Source organism: Nothoprocta perdicaria, unplaced genomic scaffold (assembly GCF_003342845.1).
Source record: "Nothoprocta perdicaria isolate Ctin4 unplaced genomic scaffold, notPer1 scaffold_67, whole genome shotgun sequence".
Taxonomy (NCBI): Eukaryota; Metazoa; Chordata; class Aves; order Tinamiformes; family Tinamidae; genus Nothoprocta; species Nothoprocta perdicaria.
This window is the reverse complement of record NW_020455943.1, coordinates 2190622-2211197: the sequence shown is the minus strand read 5'-3', so window position 1 is coordinate 2211197 and position 20576 is coordinate 2190622. Positions and strand designations below refer to the sequence as shown.

Here is a 20576-nt window from a genome sequence, read left to right as displayed (position 1 = left end):
CTGAGACCCTGAATATATACGTTTTGTGACACCAGGCTGTGTTTTACATTAGTCTGCAAAAACTGAGAACTGCAGTTTCATCTTTCCCAGAGGAGAGAAGCTACAGGCCAAACTATGGGAGTTGAAGGGCGTGAATCCATAGGTGGCAGGTGAGGAGAACTTCCTAAAGGAAAGCTGGTTTGAGCCTTCCCAACTAGTACCTCTCCAGATGGAGGTCAGCATGGTGTTCTCTTCTCCTCGTGATATCAGGTTCTGGACATGTCTGGTCATTGGTCATAGCTCCATATCTGGAGCTAGTGTCCAAATGTGAGGAGCAAGCAGGGATGGGAGCTGCAAGCCCAGCTGGAGCACAGGGAGGAGCTCATATCTAATATGTGTCAAAATTTCAGGTTGTTTGTCTGTGAGATGAAAGTATCTATTCCTTGCTAAACAGCAAGGAATTTAGACATTTCTAGCTCAGTAAACCTCTTCAACTTATGTTTGTTGTTTTTTATTTGTTTGTTTTTTAACAATTTTTACCTTTTTTTTAGCAGTTCTGACTGTTGCAGTAATGAGGTTGTTTCACTGAATGCAGCTGATCACACATACAAACAGTCCCATCCTTCAAGCCATGGTCTAGTTTTTATTTGTCTAGAATTTTATAAAGATGTCTATGAACGTAATAGCTCAGCAACTATCCATATCTTATAGTTCTTTTTATAGACTAGTAAATTAGAACAATATTAACTAGTGTGTTCAAATCGTTAGAAGAGCGGAACATTTAATTGGATGCTGTGTGCTCAGATTTAGTATGAACAATGGCCTGAACGGAGCTCGTATTGCAACATACTTGTCATAATAAAAATGTTGATTTTGGCTCTTAGCAATTTAGTTTATTGTTTGCTTATTGTAGCAACATGGAATAATCTTATTTAATTTTATTTGTGCCTGTCAAGCTAGATGAGGAATACTATAATAAAACATTTTAGGAGAACGTGTTTTCAAATAAAAATATGACCAAGTAAACAAGAACAGATGTCTTATGCCATTAAGCCCTTATTTTGTAGAAGACCTTTGATTTCAGTCAAGGCAGCATTAGCATTAGTTCAGTCTGACTGAATAAAAACACTTTAAAAGTGTGCTTAATTGATTATAGCATCACATATGAACAGGTGAATGAATGTCTAAAAACCTCTTTGAGGAGTATTCAGAACTGAATATCATGAGGAGCTTGAGCAGTTGAGGATAAGAGAGGGAAAGATTTTTCAGAAGAGTTGCGTATCCTAAGGATAATATCTATAGATTATGCCTCTAAATCCCTTTGGACTCACAAGGCATATTGTCTAAGATGCCTGGGCCAGAAGAAGATGACAGAGGCACGGTGTCATTTCTACTTACCTTTTTCAGGAGTGCCTCTTTTTTATTTTTCCTCCTTGGTCTTCTAAATTTGGGGTTCATTGGGGACAATCTTTTCAGAAACGTATTGTGGTTCCCTTGCTATTCCTTCCACTTAATCTCTTGTGTCTACAAGCACCTTAGTCCCTCTGTTACTGCTGATTTTTTTCTGATAAAAATGAATGAACCCCTTGTTCTGCTGACAAACAGTAAGCAGGGGGTTGGAGAACTGGGAGAATGGAGAACATTATGTAGGACTTCAGTCCTACATAAGTGAGCTAGAGGACCTCCAGCTTGGTCCTGCTCTTCTCCTGCAATGTGTGTAGAGCAGGGCTACCATCCACCCTGCCTGTATCTCTTGCTCAGATCCTTGGGAAACAGGGATGATCAAAGGGTACCCAGCAGGGTACGTGATCTATTCACTGTACCTGATATTATTTCACTGCAAATTATCTTGAGTTGGCTGAGATCTGGATTATCCCCCTTGAAAAGCAGTTCCCTGCCTCTTTGCTTCCCCATCCTTCCTTGGTCGTTGACCACAGCTCAAGGGACAGTAGAGGTGACGGGATTAGGAAGCAGTAACCTCCTTCCAAGCACTCCTTGGTATTCCTAGGAAACTGACAGGAATTGCTGGCACTGCTCCAACATCCTTGCCCATGGAGGTCTTCCCGTAAGGTGATACTGACAGAAAGTTAAAAAAGCAGCTCATTTTGCATCCTTTTTTCTGTGAGTATACTGACAGTCATAGGGAGAATATAAAGGTCATTCTTGTTCAGTTAATGCATTTTATGTTCCCATTACCTGTCCAGAATGAAATGACAATGATTTCTCCTTAGTTTTTATATATTTTTTTTGAGTCAGACTGTCATAGTGACTTTAAAGCATTTTCCTCACTGTTGTCTTCATTTTTCTTTTTTGTACAGTGGAACACAGGTAGATGAAATGTAGAGATTGCTTAAGAATATCTGCAATATCTGTTAATGCTGCTAACATTATTGCATATAAGTTGTGGAAGGTCAGTCTATGAAGCTTTTTAATGATGTATTCTTCTCCAGCTTGTTTTCAATCCAACCTTTAATTGATTCTTTCATTTTCAACAGCTCTTAGGTACTTGTCACCACAGTCTACATTCATAGATATAATAAAAGCTGCAGCTAAAAGACAAAATAATTTGAATTTTCCCAAGAATCATGAAGTATCTTTAATAATGGTTTTCACAGCTTCTTCTGAATTAAATGCTTCTTTAATCATTAACAACACAAAGAACTTCCTGATGCCATTTGCTTTATATATATAATAGTAACATTAGCATCTGTATAGCAGGATTTTTTAGAGTGAGAATAAAATGGTCTGTCTAAACAGCCCATTTTCTTGCTATGAAAAACTATTACAGAATTTAAAGGATGTACTTACATAATGTATTACTTTCTCTTCTGAAAAAGCTCACATATTTGAAGTTCTGTCGGATGAAACCTAGGAATCTATCCTTCCCAGTTATCTTGCCTTGCTCAAGACTTCTGTGAGTTTATATTTTTGTGTTTGATTAGCTAATTTTGATTTCCTATTGAATTTTACCTAGCCTGAACAAAGACAAGTTAACCTTCTGAAAATGAATGCCATGGCAGAAAACGGAGGGAAAATTCAGTATATCTATAACTTTAAAGATAAAGGTTGAAAGTTAAAGATGACAAATGTTTGATATTGGAAATGTCCCTATTTGCAAGCTTGGCAGTGCAATCTTGTGGGGGTAGTAAACGTATTTGGCCCAGAGCTGAGTGGTTCTTAGCTCTGAGCTCTCTTGCAGCCTGTTTTGCACTGAGGGCACTGTTATCACTAAGTGGCATTGACACTGTTTCTCTATGTAAGTTTTAAGCATATGATATTACTTACATAACTCTCTTGACCACAATATAGACAAGCAATTTTGTTGTGAGATGCAGTGCATCCTAACACATTTAAAGTATTTCAGATTATTTCGACCTGATTCATTTGATGTCAATTAGAGACAATTAAAAATAACTAATCATCTTCTAGATAGTGTGTATCTATTTTTATTCAATACAATTGAAACACGCAAGACAAGATATTGGATTTCAATATATCACAGAATTATTTTTACCTAGATACAGATAAGGACATAATCATATTGAAACTATGAAAATTTAAAAATTTTTGAAAATTTGTAAAGTATAGTAAAAATTACCTTCCAAAATTATTATAACTTCTGAAAATAAAGATAACGTGCTTACTGATATATAGACTTTCATAATTAACAATATGCTCTGTGAGACTTGGCAAGAGAGCAGATCAGAAGGGACTTGAGTGTGAAACATTACTGTTTTGCCTATGTAGTATTTTGAGAGAATGTGTATTTGACAATACATGAAGACATTTATAAATATATAGAAAAATAATGAACAGAAAGAGTAAGAAGTCTCCTTAACACTGCATGTTCTTAACCTTATGCTATTTTTCTTGCCTATAGTTAAAGCAGCTATCTCAGACCTTTATACATCATTCTTTCCATATCACATGTATGTGTAGGTAAAAGGCACTATTACACAGCAAACTCAGGTGGGCTTATGACAAGAATGTATAAAATGCCAGTTCTAGAAAGCCAGGACTTGCTACTGTTTCTTTTCCAGTATATTTAGTATGCAATTTTCATCTGCATTGCTGTTTATTTTTGCTTTATCAAGAGACTGCTGTGCTATATAACAGACTATGTTTTAAATGGATTTGATGGTCAAAGCTGAATGGGCAGAAAGAGATAAATGTATTGGAGGACTGGAGCTTAAGTCACTGTTCTTGGGGTCAGACTGATGTCCCTTACCCTTTGTGGCAGACAGCAGCAGCACTGGCATTTCGGATGACATTTTATAGCTTTCATTCTTTGATAGAATGCCTTATTTGCTACCATAAAAATGATTGGGTCAAGGCAACTATTAAAGCTGCAGATGAGCTCTGTGACTTTATAAATGGCAAATACTGTGCTTACATTTCCGCAGTGTAGTTTGCAGTTTATTCTGTAAATTAGTATGACCAACATTGTAACATGATAAGGAGTGAAAGAAACAGCGAATACAATCATAGCAGCTGAAATCAGTAGCAGAGGTCTAACAAGTGCATTCTTTCTTTGCTGGCGTTTATTGAGTTGCACTAATGCTCTGAAAGTCAACATATAGCATGTGAAGATGACTGTGACCGGAATCAGGAATCTCAGTAAAAACCTGGAGAGTGTGAGTGGCACCACAAAATGTAAAGGTCCGCCAATGTTATCCAGGGATATGATATCATCAGAGGGTCTTCTGGTGACGAATGTATAGTACATCTCCGGCACTGATCCGATAACGATGAAGATCCATACTGCAATGGTGCAAAAAGTTGCCTTGCCTTTGTCCCACCATCTTAATGAACTGATAGGATGGACAGCACCCACATATCGGTCAAAACTGATGAGTGTTAGAAAGTAGATGCTTCCATAGATGTTAATGTTGAAAAATAACTTTCTAACCTGATAAAATGTTTCACTGGAGTACACTGCTATGTTCTGGAGACTGTAATAAACTGAAAAAGGTGCCATGAGAATCCAAGTAAAGTCACAGAATGCCAGATTAAACAGAAATATAGTGCTAGTAGTCCATGTTTTCACACAGTACGTGTAATGTCCCAGTGCAAGCATATTGCCTAGAAAGCCCACTAATAAAGTAAAAAGGCAAACCAGAATAAGAAGATAACAGTGCCACTCCAGTTTGTTTTCCTTATTGCAAAAGATAATCGGGCATGTACTGTTCAGCACTGGTTCACTGAGTATGCCTGCAGGGGAAAGAGAGCATATCATCTTTAACAATTTGAAAAAGAATCACATATATTGAATTTCCAATTTATTTAAATCCAGTATGACTGAACTGGCAAAAGGAATTTGGAACACAATGTGATGCACAGGCTCTTGCTCTCTACCTGAACAACTGTAAATTGCAAAAACGTAAGACTTAAAGCAACGCTAGCACAGGCTGATTTTTTATGACCTTCCATCAGGACCTTTATATGGTTTTTGGTCTAGTATTTCCAGTTGAGTATAGTCCCTGATAGGTAAGAGAGCAAAAACATGCAACCTCAGGAACAGCAGTTTCTAACTCTTTCATTTTGTCTCACCCCTCATGGCCCAGTTTACATCAGCCATCATTATGGGTAGATAATACAGATCCACAGCAATTTTTTCAAAACAAGGTTTTTTACCTTGTTTTTTTACCTTTGAAGTCTAACTTTTCATTTTTTATTCCTAATAAAAACAAAAAGCAAAGTGTTTTCCCAAATTGAGCTACCACCACTTTCAGTTTGATAGATTTTTAGAATGTGTCTCCAAATGATGCAGCAGATACCAAACTTAAAGATTTATCCAAACAGGAGCTTGAAGGCTATACAAATATCTTTCTAGACATATTTACACAGTGATATTGGGAAGTCAGTATGAATTTTTAGTCAAAAGAAAATCCACTTAGAATGGAAGAAAGAACTCTTTTTCAAAATCCTATTGGTTGCATGAAAAGCTCCAAACAACTTTAACCATTAAGTTGGTAGTAGTGCATTTTTTGGAACAAAATGTTTTGCTCTTAAGTCTTTCTTCATACTTACAATATGATTTTTCCAAAGTGAAATTTACAGACAGAAGTTAGAATACAACAAATATGAGCCACCAGTGAAGATGTGCTAAACGTAGGCTGAACTAATTGTACTTTCCAAATTCATGGCTCACCCAGATATGAACATACACAAATGCTAGTTCAGGCTGTACTCAGTGAAATTAAGAAGGAAAATTGTTTTTCTAGACACTCACCCGCAAAAGCAGACAAATGACTTTCTAGGAAGTGAGAATGACTAGACAACCATCTGTTCAGGTCCTAGTGTGTTTTATGGCTGGGGGATGTTTGTTCTCTAAATGTGTTTTGTTAAATGTTGAGACATTGTACTTTCATCTGTAGAACTGCATTTTTCTCTTTCCCTATTTCATAGCTTTGTGAATATTGAATTTTGCAATAGTTTTTCATCAACTGAAGTTTTTAAGGTATGCCTATAAATCCTTAGAAAGGATGGGTGCCATACAGTCAAGTAACATGCTTTATAATATGTAGTATTAAACATGACCTAAGTGTAAATGTGGAAAATTATACATCCCTAAAATCATCTTGGCTAAAGGTCATGTATACTTTGAATTAAACTGTGTTTCTTTCCTCTCTGACTTCCATTTCAATAATTACAAATCAGAATGCTAAGCGCTTGATTCCAAGTTATATTGGCAACATAAATACTCCCTAATTTGGTTATAAATGACATGGTCAAACCTGCATGGAGGAAGTGTAATGCCAGTAATTCCTGATCTTATCAGGCCTCTGGAAAGGGAGATTAGGCATGCTTAAAAGGAGAGAGATAGAAATCTGTGCCATCTGCTCTTACGTAGGTTGGCCAGATATGGCCTGGATGTATAGCTGTGTAACTGTATTGATAAATCTTTACTCCCTATCTCTTTCATTTTACCAGATCACACTCAAGACTGAACTATATGAACTTGTATGTCTGGAGGGGTTGGACCTACAAAATTGGCTAAAATGTGTTTGAAGTTACAGAGTGTTTAAAAATGTGTCAGAATTTTTTGCTGTGTAGATATTTCCCTTGTGTCTGCTTTGGAATTTTGATTTTCTAAATTATTCTTCGCTGATTTTTAAAATTTATTGTTTTTATTGTAATAGAGCTTACAGTCCATAACCTAGACTAGATTTTTGAAATGATGTGTTTTATATTTGCCTTGAAGTGATTTGTAGTCTCTAGCAAGGTAGACACAAGGAAATCTGTATGTAGAGAAAAAGAGCCTTTCCTGAGGTTCCTATTATGGTAGGCACAAGAGCTTTGACTCCCATCTGAATGCTGTAGCAAGAAGTCCTAGTCTTCCACTTCAAGAATTTGGAGATTTTTCTGTTGTGAGGAGCTAGTTTCATTGCTCACAGGCAGACGTTTTAAGCATGGTGACTAGCTCTTCTACATCCTCAGGCAATTAGAGCTACTCTGATATCTAGGACATCTGCTTATGCGCTTTAATAATTTCCAGAAGTTAAATGGTTAAATGACAAATCTTCTCTCCACCTTTTTAGCATGACGAGAATAGACTAGATTATCTTCAGAATTCAAGTCTAAAACATTTCACCCGTATTTTCCTTTTCCAAAATTACTATGTTCCACACTGAATCTTCCTATTATTAACCAAAGCGCTTCAGCACATACACATAGCCTTAGCAGTGGCAAAAAGAAAACAAAGTAACATAACCAGCAAATTACCTCATTTGTTCCAAAAATCCCTTGTTTTGTCCTAAATCCATATTGTCCTCCCCCCAAATCCTGAGATCTCCACTTCTCGCTGCTCTCCTTGTGCCTGTGAAATGGCCTCTGAAGTCTTGCAGTAAGTAGAAGGCCACGTTTCAGTAAAAATTGTTTTTTAGAGGAAACTTCTTTTGGAGCTTAGAAACTAATACATCACCAAAAAGAGTTTGATCTATATGTATAGATAATTACTGTTCACAGTTTATCACTAGTAGTCTTTCATTTAAGCTGTATTTGGGAAAATTATGCTAGATTTAGCTAGTATTTTTATGTATAAATATATACATACTATGAATGAACTTCCCTGGCATACTTTTTTTTTTTTTTTGACAGTTTTAACAGGGTTATAATAACAGATTAATTTGACCTAAAGCAAAAGAAGGATTAAGCTCAGTTTATAGCTTATTTTATGTTATTTTACTCCTTATCCAATATCTCTTTGTCCCTTGTTCCTCTTTGCTTGAAATTCACTATAATAAAGGCGTTTATTTTACATAAACTTTTTACATGAACTGTTTTATTTATTTGGATTACTCTGAGATTTTTGCCTGCCTGTTAACATCCACATCTGAATTTAGCACAAATCTATTACAGCTACTGTATGGGTTTATGCTGTAGTGTTCCATGGCGTCTTTTTCACATTTCTATCAACAGGCCAGTTTATTTCTGTGTGTTACACATGCTCTCAAATTGGATCACTTCTGATCATCTTTTAGACAGTGTAATAACACTAATAAAACATTATAAAGAAAGTGCTAAGTTTTGTTAAAAAATTATTATTTGTAATTTTTATTTTTGCATCTTACCTGATAAGTTATTAATGATCTCATGCATGCTGTTAAGTGGAGCATTTCAGCTGTGTTACTTTAGCTGAATTAAGCATATTATAGTTATTAGTACAAAAGGGTTGATAGGTAATATATTTCTGAATGCAATTAAATAGTATTGTGCTAATATCCAATTTCTTTTTAATGATTTGATTTATATTTCATATTTATATTTTATTGTGATTAAACTACTATTTTTGTCAACAAAAATGACATTATGTACTTACTTAAGACTTGAGGTTGATCAAAGCTCATATGGCAAACAAGCTACAGCACAGAAGTAGTTAAAATTTTGGAATTTTTCTATTGAAAACAATAATTCTGCATAACTGCTTCAAATAATATGAAATACATTTCTCTGTGTGTGTGATAACTAAACTGGGAAAATTATCTTACCTAGGAGAATACAAGTAGAATGAATACTTAATAAATCTTTCTCTTACCTGGTCTGAAAATGCTGGAATCATCTGTATTACAGAAGTCTAGGCTCCAGACTATATTTTTCTTTTCCATTAATCTGGATCTTCTGAAATGACAACTCTGTTTTGCAAGTACTGTTTTTAATCCAAGTTTTCAGTAATATTCCATATGAAGTGACAGCTTATCAGAGAGCAGGTGTTAAACTACAAAGGACAGATGCTGTTTATCATTAAGCCCCTCCTCTCAATAAAACTGGATAAATTGCTATTACTATAACAACTTCCACACTTTTTTTTTTTTTTTTTAGGCAAAGATAGTCTTACAACAAATTTCCAGTCTGTCTATGCCTTAGGACTTCCACTGTTTGCAAAAATGAAAAAGAGGAGTATAGGATCTTGGGACATTGGTATAGGTGTTTGCACTTTCCTGTTCCTTCTTCACGGCCAGAATCCTAGTTATTGCTGCCTTGCTTCTGATTTGGGGAATGGACCTGTGGTGATCATAGAGGTCCACGCACATCACCTACCTGCCTGCCGCTTCTCCTTCCCCACAGCTTCCCATCGCCTGTCACAGAGTGCCTGTCCTCCTCCTCTGTTCCAGGACTCAAACCCTCCTGGACACTTCCGAATCATTCCTGGTTCTCCAGTGTTCCAACCCCAAGTCTGCATCCCCAATCCTTACAGACACAGATCAGTCCCAGAATCCTCTTTTCTATTCCCCGAACATGCCACAATTCTCACCAGTTTCATCCCACTCCATAGCTTCCATGTGTGTTCAGCTCTAATTTATACTGAAACAGCGGACTTCCCAACCCACAGGTTGAGAACATGTTAAAAAATCCATTTATTTTCTCAAAGGAAGATTGCATCTAGAAAAAAATAAACCATCTGTGGTAACCCCCTGGTAAAACAGCGGTGCAGTGAAACAGTATTGGTTATTATATTGCTGTTCAAGTATGAGAGATTGTGAGCTCAGATAATATGTGCTAAAACCAGTAGAAGTAAGAGGCAAACTGCTAGAGGACAGAGTTACGAACACCAAAGAAGGTCCAGATTTCAAGAACTGGACTGAGGTGGGTGGCACTTGAAGAAGACAGGAGGAGATAGTAGGTCTGAGCTCAGTAGGTCTGAGCTTTAGATAAGATAGCAGTGATTAGAAATGGAAAAAATGGTTTCAAGGCTTTCTATGATTCTATGAAGGCACCATTTTGCAGAGATCCAGGAGAAAAAAGATCCAGACAATGGATATACACAGTAGGCCTAAAGAATTTGGAGATGATATTATATTCTTGCAGAAGCAAGTATGGAGAATATTAAGAAGCGAGAAAACAATAGATGTGCTGAATTATGAAAGAAAAGGGCTCCAGGAGACTGAGAGATTCGGAAGATGAGAGGTCCAGAAATTGGATAAAATGGGCAAGAAAAAGGGGTAAAGGGACACATGAAATGAAAAGATGAAAACTTTTATATTGATGACAATGAAGAAGGATTGAAGGACAGAGGGAAAAAAGGTAAGAGAAGAAGGAAGAAAAGGAAATCTAGTCCAGGAAAGATATGTTCCTGAAGAAAACACGTTGAGTTTTGCCTAGTACCAAAGATGAGAATAAGCAGAGATTTTTTTGAGCAACAAAACATACAAGTGTGCTTTAGAAAAGGTACTCTCTGCAAATGTCACGTAAGCGTAGAATTTTTGCAGATTAGAACCAGTGCAAGGTCTTTCAGAGGTTTATACTTTGCTGTCCTGATGAAACTGGTGCTGCATATAATGTATGCTAGGGGACATATTTCTACTTAAAGTGTTTCATAAGAGAAATGCTCTACTAAACAGATGAGAAATTCATGTATGAGTCAGTAAGCTTTTTTTAGTGCTTGAAATAAATTGTAATGGTCTGTAATCTTTCCCAGCTCTTCTTAAAAAATGCTGTTATTGGTATGTTATTGTTACATTTTTGCTTTTTTTTTTTAATTTCATGATCTTGATTTCATATTTTCAATGTGTAACATTTGAAAAAAGGATACAGGAAAATGTGCATAAGGAATTGAGATTCTTCTACATTTGGGAATGATAAAAAAAATGTTCAGGCCATGGAGGCTTATTTTTTTAATAATGCCACCTAGAGCAAGACACTTTTTAAGTTGGTGTTTGTCAAATTGTAGTGTAATAAAGTGCTTTGAGTTAGCATATAATCGTGTGCCTCTCGGTAAGAAATGACCACTATAGCCAATGTATTGCTATTAAATTTGTTAAATACAGTCTGTAGTACAAACCTCTTGAAATCCCATCTGGGATGTTCAATTTAGATCTTCTGGAGACTCAAGCACTAAAAAAAAAAGAGATCTATACAACCACCACTCACCCACGCCTACTTAGTTCACTAATCAGTGGAAATAAATAGCCTCTGCAGGAATAAGAAACATTAGAATTCCATATAAACTATAAAAAGCAGGATGAGGGGGAGTATTGTATTGCAGTAGAACTTGTAAGGACATGGCAATAAAATCAATCGTGTTCTGTCAAACTTGTAACATTACATTTCTGAAATGGCAAGAATATTACCGTGAAAACCAGTCATAACTCAAATACTCTAGGGATCTTTTATTTCTCTGTGATGCAGTGACATTTAGTGTAGATATCTGTCTGGAAAATGAATAGTAATTAAACTGTCAGTATGGCTATAAGCTCTATTTTGTTTTGTGTTGGGATTTTTTTTCATGTTAGCACTTAAAGATTCAATCAGTTTGGAGCCTAGCTGTGGTGTAACATAGCAAAAGTCTGCAGTGTATATAGCCAGAGTAGCTAATTTCTAAGAGCAAGAGAATAATATTACCTTTCATTTTGTGCATCCAGGACTTGAATGCAAAGTAAGTTATTTGCCTGTAAGTCACAAGAAGTCTCCTGTGGGATTCAAAAATGAGCCTAGAGAACTTTGTAGTCTCTACTGTGGTCCAGAGCACCTTTCTATGAGGACATTGCAGCTGAAAAGCTGCGTGGAATATGAGTATAAGCCTTCAAATGTACCTCAAGAAACTGAAACTTTCTCAGAATTTCCTAACAAACGGGTAGCAGACAGTCCCAGGTGACAACCATGCACAACCACACAGGAAAGCAGTGAGGGTGCTTAGTACCGTTTTCGTAATATAATTGAGAAGAAGCTGTAATTGTTTATTTATTATTTGTTAATTTACTAACCATGCATTTTCTCTACTTTGGGGCTTAAATGAGAATCATCTTAATATGTTTTTTTCCTGTGGTGCATAGAATCTCTCTCTAATCTAGTATGTTGCAGGTGATTTCCTTCTTCCTCAGCCAGTTCAGCAGTTGAAGTCATCCTGTCACAAATGCATATTATGTTTCTCATGTGCCCAGCTGTCCCGAATCCCCTCCTCTTCTACTCCCCATCTGTGTTTTTCAAAAGCTAGACCAGCATATATTGCACGATGACGTCTATCTAAGTTTTGTTGTGTGATAGTTGTCTGTTCTGAGCTGATTATCTCATCTCTGTCTGTAGTCAATGTAGAAAGACAAGTAACCTTTAAGATTTAATGAATGTTTTTACTGTTAGAGAAATACCAGGCAGCAAATAGCATATTTCTCAAGTCCTTAGATACTCATGACACTCAAATTCATGCAGTCAAGCAGAATTCACTATTTAGAAATACACATTTTTTTTTTTTTTCAGAACACTGAGAATAGCACTGAAAAAATGGCTCTTGGCTTGGAGTCAAGACTAATTCCTGAGATTTTCCCTGTGATATTGGTATTAGAGTGTTAGGACATAGAAGTTTCTAGGAGATGTTTTGACTTAAGCCAGTGTCCTTCCATTTCCTCACACTGGCCACAATGCTGAACTACCATTCCTGAGGCCTCAAGGTCAGCGGCTGATGGAGTTGTTTTAATTGAAAAAGAAAATGGGTGAAATTTCTTTTTTTTTTTTTTTTCCCCTAAGGATGGGTCAGTTCCACACAATCGTTCACTTCTGTATCACTGCTTGACTTGATGTTCCAAGTTACAAGAATGTGGTGAGGACAGGTGGAGTGGGGGCAGACACTAATGGTTTCAGTATGTACATTTAGTATATGTTAAATGACAGCCACATTTTGATCAGATCCCACAGTTACGATGAAGAATTGTTCAGAGAGGTTCATTTCAGTGATTTTGATTGCAGATTCAAAGCCCAAACCAGTTAGTCATCAATCCGTGGGAGGCAGCCTTTGTAGGAATCTCTCTTCATGCTGAAGTCCAACATGTAGTTAGGTTGCATGATCTTGAAATCTTTATGCCCTCTCCACACAAAGTGAAACAAGTGGACCTAAGAAGAATTAAAACTTAATGCTCCAATTTTCTTCTGTTACTATGTAGACCTTTATTTACTGACTATCTAAACTATGATTTCTCATCATATTCATACTACAGGTCAATTGCTCCGCCTGAAAATGTTTCGAGAGGACCATGGATCTTGGATGACAATGTTCTTCAGTACCATCCTCTTCCTCTTCATTTTTTCTCACATTTATAATCTGTTCCTGATTATGGCTGGGAATATGAGGTAGGCAACAGTTTTTTCTTTCTGTCTCTTCTCTAGAATATGTCGTTTTGGAAAGTCTTTATAATACACTATTTTAGAGGGAACAAAACAGAACAAGAGGGAACAAGAGAGAGAAAAAGTGTTAACATGTTAGTATTCACCACGTTCTTTATTCCTTTGTTTTCTAAATTTCTAAATTCTAAATTTTACCTTCTAAATTTAGGTAGAATAATATCAATCATGAAAAGTGAGATCTTGAGATACAGCAACTATTATATCATAGTGCCAATGATCATTGCTTTGCAAAACTAACTGCTTTGATTAATTGCTACACTTGAGCAAATTAGATTAGAAGTTAGGACTGAGTAATTTAAAAATGTAAATGTTATCCGTGATCATACCCAGGTGATTCAGGTGTTAAAAGAAATTGAAAGATGCAGACTCAAGGACATGTACGTTCAAACCACGAACTTCACATATGTACTACAGTGTTATTTTGGTCATGCCATACAATATTTTCTCATCCAATTTTGTAACAGTAGTCTTAAAAACTAATAACTGTGCTTTTTTTCCGTAAGGTGCTCCTATAGGGCAAAATTATGGTTGTTTTAGGGAGCAGTAGTTATGTTCTGCTATCCCTAGATTTATTGTAAGATGAAATTTTAATTGAATTTTCTGCCTTAAGGAAACCAGCTTTTTCCTATCATTCTGAAAATTAACTCCACTTTCACATGTTGATTGTCCTGAGAAAACCTACATTATTAGTCATCTAGTGCCTACTAAGTGAGTTAATTGGACGGAGGCACACAGAAATATTGTTTATAAAAGGCAAGGTAGCATCTGAACAGTTTCTATCAAGGAAAAGAAAATCCAATCTATATTTGAGTTGAAGAGCCTGGCAAATAAGTGAATAGCTTGTCTTTGCTCTGCAGAATAGAAAAGGCATACCAAAAGACTTGAAGAAGTTTAATTGAATGGACCCTGGTGTGACAATAGTGTATTACAAATTTTTGTATGCCAACAATATTCACAGTGTATAAAGAACTTTTAACAATGTGAGATAAAACAAAAAGTGAGTAGGAGACAGATCGGATGTCACTTAACGAACATGAACACAGACTGTGATAATCATGTTGCTATTGTAATAGAACGAAACATTAATTTGTCTTGATTCAAGAGAGGTGAGTAAATAATCACTTGTTATTTTAGGAGAAAAAAAGGACCATGTGAGCAGGAAGTGATTATGGTAACAAGGCAGTAGATATGAATACGCGCCTAGCAAGTGGGAGAACAATCCTTCCTCGTTGAGGAAGGTGGGAGCACTGCAGGCTTCTGGCTTCCCTATTTACATATTTGTACTATTATTGGTAGTATGTTATGCTTTCTGTTAGATATTTATAAAACTCCAGAAGCTCCACTAGCTGTTAGGTAAAGCATTAACCAGCTCGACAGCTGATCTCCTGTCTAGAAATTAGAGTTTGTTTGCCCTTGACAACGTTCCTGTTCCCCATATCTATTACAAGTTTCCGTGATTCATCTGTATCCCATTGGCTGCATGGAGGAGATACATGGTGAGCTGTATATAACTGAGTGCATGGAAATAGGCATAGCCTATTAATAAAATAGTAGAGCCAGGCAATCTATGTTCTCCCCTAAGGTGGAGTGCAGTTTTTCCTTTTCTAGAGCTAATGTCAGCCCTGTTTTTGTCACTGATAATTATAGGAAACTGACCCTGGCTAATCCTTCTGACTTTTCAAAGTGCAGAGAAGGCTTATTAAGAATGTTTTGGGTGCATTTCAGCAGAAAGCCCTAAATAAATTGAGAAAAGAAAGTTTCAGTCTCAGACTCCACAGCTTTAATTTGAACAGAGCTGTTCACAGCCCAGGTAGGGCAACATGCAACACTTTCAAAAGAGGGACAGAGGGATCCTACAACAAAAGACAAACATCAAAGCTATCTACTTGACCACAATGAATGTTTTTTTAAAGGATAGATTCCTTTTTCCTGAGTAAATGCAATGCTTACAAAAGCTGTTTGTCTCATGTTTGGTGTTTCTGTAAAAGAGAACACCTCTGGGAAAAGCCTTTGCCAAGGTGCTGTGCAGGAATGGCCAGCAGCAGAGGGACTGGCTTCCAGGATAAAGGTCAGGATCCATCTGCATAAAGGTTAAAGCCTCTGCAGGGACAAGCTGACCTTTGTGCCTCTGGGCTTCTGCGCAAAAAACACCTCAAAATACAAGCATACAAAGCATACAAAATGCATACCCAAACCAAAACAAGGACTGGGAAAATCTTACAATTACTGCCTATGAGGCTGAGCAAAAGAAACAATAATTCTTATGTGTGTTTGTTTATCATTCTGTCTGTGTATCAGCTTGCCCTGCATGTTGGCAGGAGAGAGATTTTGACAAGTTTCTTATGTCAGATATCTGATCTTATAAATGAAAGCTCCTTTGTGGCTCACTAGGGTAGGAGAATCACCCGTCTTGCATGTGCATGCCAGTGCTGATTATCTCTGCTGAAACAATATCCCATTGAGGGATGGAGGAACCCATGGCAGGAGTGTTATAAAGTTGTTTAATGTTCCCATCTCTAGGAACATACATTTTACAATTGCCAGGACTTTTATTATTATTTTTATAATTAAAAATATCATAATGGCATATCGCACATGTCATAATTTGGTAAACTTAAAAAAGTCTGAATATGTCCCTTTAGGAAGAATAATGATATGGACTGTGCTTTGCTGGAAAGAGAAAAAAAAAACAAGAACAAGTAGCTGGCATTTGAATTCGTACTGTACAGCTATTTGCAGGGTGACAGTGTGACATTTGGGTTTGAAAATTTTGGAATAGGTTGGGATGTGTTATTTTTAATTCCTCTTCTCTTTCAGTAGCATTTCCTTTTAGGGGCTTATTTCCCTAGTCCACTGTACATTAATTAGGTCATTATTCCTTTAATCAGAGCTGAACATCTGGCTGAAGAAACCTGTCTGAAAAGTCACAGAATGATCCACAGCTATTACTTCTTATTGCTTCTCGTTGCTAAAGCAGGAGCCAAATCCTAGTTGGACACAGGACCCTAAATTGTAGATCTTTAATGTATAATTTCTCGGTCAGGATTGTGGCAAATCCACTATCACACAGTGAAGAAAAGAGGTTATGGAGTCAGAAAGCAAGAAGGAATTTATGTGTGCTAAGTTTTATTTCCATTAGAGGAATGTCAATCAGAGCTGTTTTCCTACCTTATACTATAAAGTTAGTCTCTTAGGTGCTATTTAAGAATAAGATGATTGTGGTTAAGGATCAAATCAACTGCTTGTCAAACTTTCCTGAACAGACTTACAGAAGGCTTTCCCTCTGAATTATGCAGCCTGTCCCAGACAACCAAAATTGATGTTTCAGGCATATCTTTTCACGTGTGCCACAGGGACACAGCTCATGCTTTTGGAAGGCTTTCTGCAAGGTGGGGAACACCCTAGAGGCCAGTGTAGCAATACTGGGTGCCTTCTGTGCCCTTTGCAACCTGCGACAGTGCAGGGAGAGAGTTTACTGCAAGACTTTGAGTTTCCTACAGCTGCTTGGAGAGAAATCTGCATCTGAGGAGCTGTCAGACTCAGATGCCATTTGTAGATTTACCACTGAAGGTGGTGGTGACAATGCTGTCACATGAAAGAATGACTAATTCTCAGAGACAGATGAATGTTTTTCTCTCTGAAATTCTCTTTGCTTATGTCTGTGTTTTATCATTAGAATTAATTTCTGAAGTATTTTTCTGCATTTCTGTTTCTACCTATTCTGGCCTAGATTTCTGTGACCCCGATTCACAGCACATATCCAAACAGCAACTTGCTTAGTTATGCTGTGCCTCATCCTCAACAGGACCTTCCATCTTCATATGACTTTGTCCAATGTGTCACCACGTCACAGTGAGGCAGCAAGCACTAGGCAAAGGCAGATCCCTGGCGAGCTGTTGAGTGGGGAGAGTTTGTCCCATGAGGACATGAAGATCATGTTCCACCAGAGTGGTGGTGGAGAGGGCCCAGGGAGCCCATGGAACAGTATATGGATCAGCTTGGCAGGACAAAGGTGGGGGAGCTGCATAGGAAGGCAGCAGGAGTGAGTCGGGGTCAATCTGTTCTCTAGAGTAACTACCAATAGGACAAGAGGAAATGGCCTTAAGTTGCCCCCGGGGATGTTCAGGTTAGATTTTAGGAAAAAAATTTACGCAGAAAGAGTTGTCAAGTGTTGGAACAGGCTGCCTAGTGAAGTGGTGGAGTAATTGTCCCTAGCAGCATTAAAGAAATGTGTAGATGAAGCACTATGGACATGGCTTAGTAGGTATGGTGTTGAGGGGCTTATAGTTGGACTCGATCTCAAAGGTCTTTTCCAACCATAATGATTCTATGAGTCTAGGAGCCTGTAGATGATTCCAAGAATACTCTTCCTGCAAATGTCTACAGCCCAATGGCTGGGAGACTGATGGCTGTTACTGTGCTCCGTTCCCTACTTTATTAACCCACGGCCAGTTACCCATGGCTGTTCTCCCTAGGGCACTCTAGCATGCAAGTTCAGCTTGGTCTCAGAGGAAGAGAGGATCTTATCTGCACAGCAGAGGGCAATATAAATGTGTGTAGAGTCTACATGCTTTGCAGTGTACCAGGTATGGATCCAAGGAGGCTTTACAATTTAATTGGAGCCTATGTTGCTTGGTTAAATTCTCAGAGCAGGGCTTAGAGTTGTAAAAATTTTCAGCATTTCAACAGTTCAACATTCAACATTTCAATGCCCTTTTCTCCTGCTCGCCAGACTGCAGCCATCTTAAATCACTACTTACTTTAGTCATAAGCATTAGCTATATACATCTGGTAGTCATAAGCATTGGCTATATATATGTGGTTCAGGCCTTAGGAACTCAAAGACATATTGCATAACTTTGGCTGCTGCCCAAAGTCCCATCTACCTCTTGACCCAGTGCAGTCAGTTTTTGGAGCAATGATTGGCCCTGTGGTAGTGAAGGGTGATGAGATCTCCATTAACTACCTGAACAAGTAGAGAGGGTGAAGAATAGAGTTTGTAAGTTTAAATATGTAAAGACCTACAGCAACATACAAGGAAGTATTTTTTTAAAAAAGCAAAATAGGAAAGAAGTGATTTGCAGAGGAAAGAAAAAAAAAAATTCACAACCACCGTTTCATGGTACTACATTTGCATTTTCTTATTGTATTTTAGAAGGAGCCACTTGGTGGCAGCAAAAGGCATGTTTTAACAGTAGGAAGGCTAAATCTAGACAAGGTGATTTTTCCTATTAAGCATTTTTCTTTTTTTCTTTTTTTTTTTTAATATTCCACAAGCATATATTTACTGTCCCTAAAGTATAGCCTCATTCATTAAAGGAGTTCTGAGTCTTGAGCTGTCCACAAAATGTCCCATGTATTTTTCCTTCTTATGTCCAATCTAGCTATCTAAGTTGATGTGTAGATATATTGAGATTTCTTCACTTATATTACTTTTAGATGGAGAATATATCTCTTGTAGGAAGCCCAGGCTTTCCTCTGGGAGCCTACCTCAGTAAATAATGCCTTTATATTTAAAATTACAACACAGTGATGTGATGTCTTTAAAATCAGAGTAGAGTCTGCTTTCTTACAAATGTCAACTTTTAGTCTTAGATGAATTAATTTTAGATTGACCAAATGATGTTCAGGTGTATTATTATTCAACACTGTAAAGTGTCATTAAAACTGTAGACACAAACCGTTTTCTGTTTTGATGTTAGTGGTGACGTTACTGTGATAATAATACAACCTGTCAGGATTGTCTCCTTTGAATGCTCAGTATGTGAGTAGGGGAGTTGGAGTGAATTCCTTTCCTGTGCTGTCAATGGTTTTCAGTTATTCTCATAGGGGAGCGTTTTTGGCGTAATTGTGTCTTTTATTATTACTCATTTCTTTTGCAGAAAAAAAAAAGTAAAATAGTAAAATTTCAAACAATTTATATTACTGACAGAAAATCCGTAGGAATAGAAAATACTCCTGTAATCAGTTTTATGTAAGGGGGCTCTGTTTAAGTCATTGTATGAATTTTGACACAATTGCAAACTAATCTTCAGCTGACAAATGCAGGTAAAGAGGATACACATTTTCATTTAATAAGCTGAAATGAAGAAATATATATATTAAAAATATATATAAAAAACACAATGATAGCGTCATACTAATACTTTGAACTTTACCTGTATAATTAATAGTTAGTTTCTCTTTTTTTTTTAAAGTAAGTTTTAGGAACAAGCAGGAATATATTTTCTTAAATACTGCTACAGTTCTGTAAAACTGTAAGGACTACAGTTCACAAATTGGACAGCTGAGTGGTGAGAAACCTTCTGAAATTAAATAAGAGGAAGTGCAGAGTCCTGCACTTGGGAAGGAATAACCCCAGACTCCAGTACAGACTGGAGACTGACCTTCTGGAGAGCAGCTCTTCAGAGAAGGACCTGGGCGTCATGGTGGACAACAAGTTGACCATGAGGCAGCAGTGTGCCCTGGTGGCCAAGAAGGCCAACGGGATCCTGGGGTGCATTAAGAAGAGCATCTCCAGCAGGTCGAGAGAGGTGATCATCCCCCTCTACTCAGCCCTGGTGAGGCCACATCTGGAGTACTGCGTCCAGTTCTGGGCTCCCCAGGACAAGAGGGATGTGGAGCTGCTGGAGAGAGTCCAGGGCAGGGCTACCAGGATGATCAGGGGCCTGGAACATGTGCCATATGAGCAAAGGCTGAGAGAGCTGGGTCTGTTCAGCCTGGAGAAGAGGAGGCTGAGGGGGGACCTGATCAGCGTGTATAAATACCTCAAGGGAGGCGGTGAGGAGGAGGGGGGCAGCCTCTTTTCAGTGGTGGGCAGGGATAGGACTAGAGGAAATGGCTTCAAACTGAAGCATCGGAAGTTCCACAGGAACTTAAGAAAACACTTCTTGACAGTGAGGGTGACAGAGCACTGGAACAGGCTGCCCAGAGAGGTTGTGGAGTCTCCTTCTTTGGAGATCTTCCAAACCCGCTTGGATGCA

At 37.5% G+C, this 20576-nt stretch overlaps 2 protein-coding genes across 3 annotated transcripts in view; one reads left to right on the top strand and one right to left on the bottom strand.

The window, feature by feature from the left end:
- TMEM117 (transmembrane protein 117) overlaps nt 1-20576 on the top strand; it is a 191816-nt gene that overhangs the window by 16771 nt on the left and 154469 nt on the right. For both annotated transcript variants that reach the window (XM_026050284.1, XM_026050283.1), the window contains one exon: nt 13407-13539. In XM_026050284.1, the coding sequence (XP_025906069.1) occupies nt 13407-13539 (133 nt within the window). The remainder of the gene's footprint in view (nt 1-13406; nt 13540-20576) is intronic.
- Nucleotides 4169-9086, bottom strand: LOC112956809 (P2Y purinoceptor 1-like). Its single transcript, XM_026050285.1, has 2 exons — nt 9017-9086; nt 4169-5190 (listed from the first exon to the last, which is right to left on the bottom strand). The coding sequence occupies exons 1-2, from the start codon at nt 9084-9086 to the stop codon at nt 4169-4171; spliced, it is 1092 nt and encodes a 363-aa protein (XP_025906070.1).

Bases quoted from the DNA above. Each gene is read 5' to 3' on its own strand.
- LOC112956809 (XM_026050285.1), bottom strand. From the start codon at position 9,086: ATGGAAAAGAAAAATATAGTCTGGAGCCTAGACTTCTGTAATACAGAT. The intron at 5,191-9,016 runs GTAAGAGAAAGA...TTTCCCCTGCAG, and splicing joins TTCCAGCATTTTCAGACCAG to GCATACTCAGTGAACCAGTG.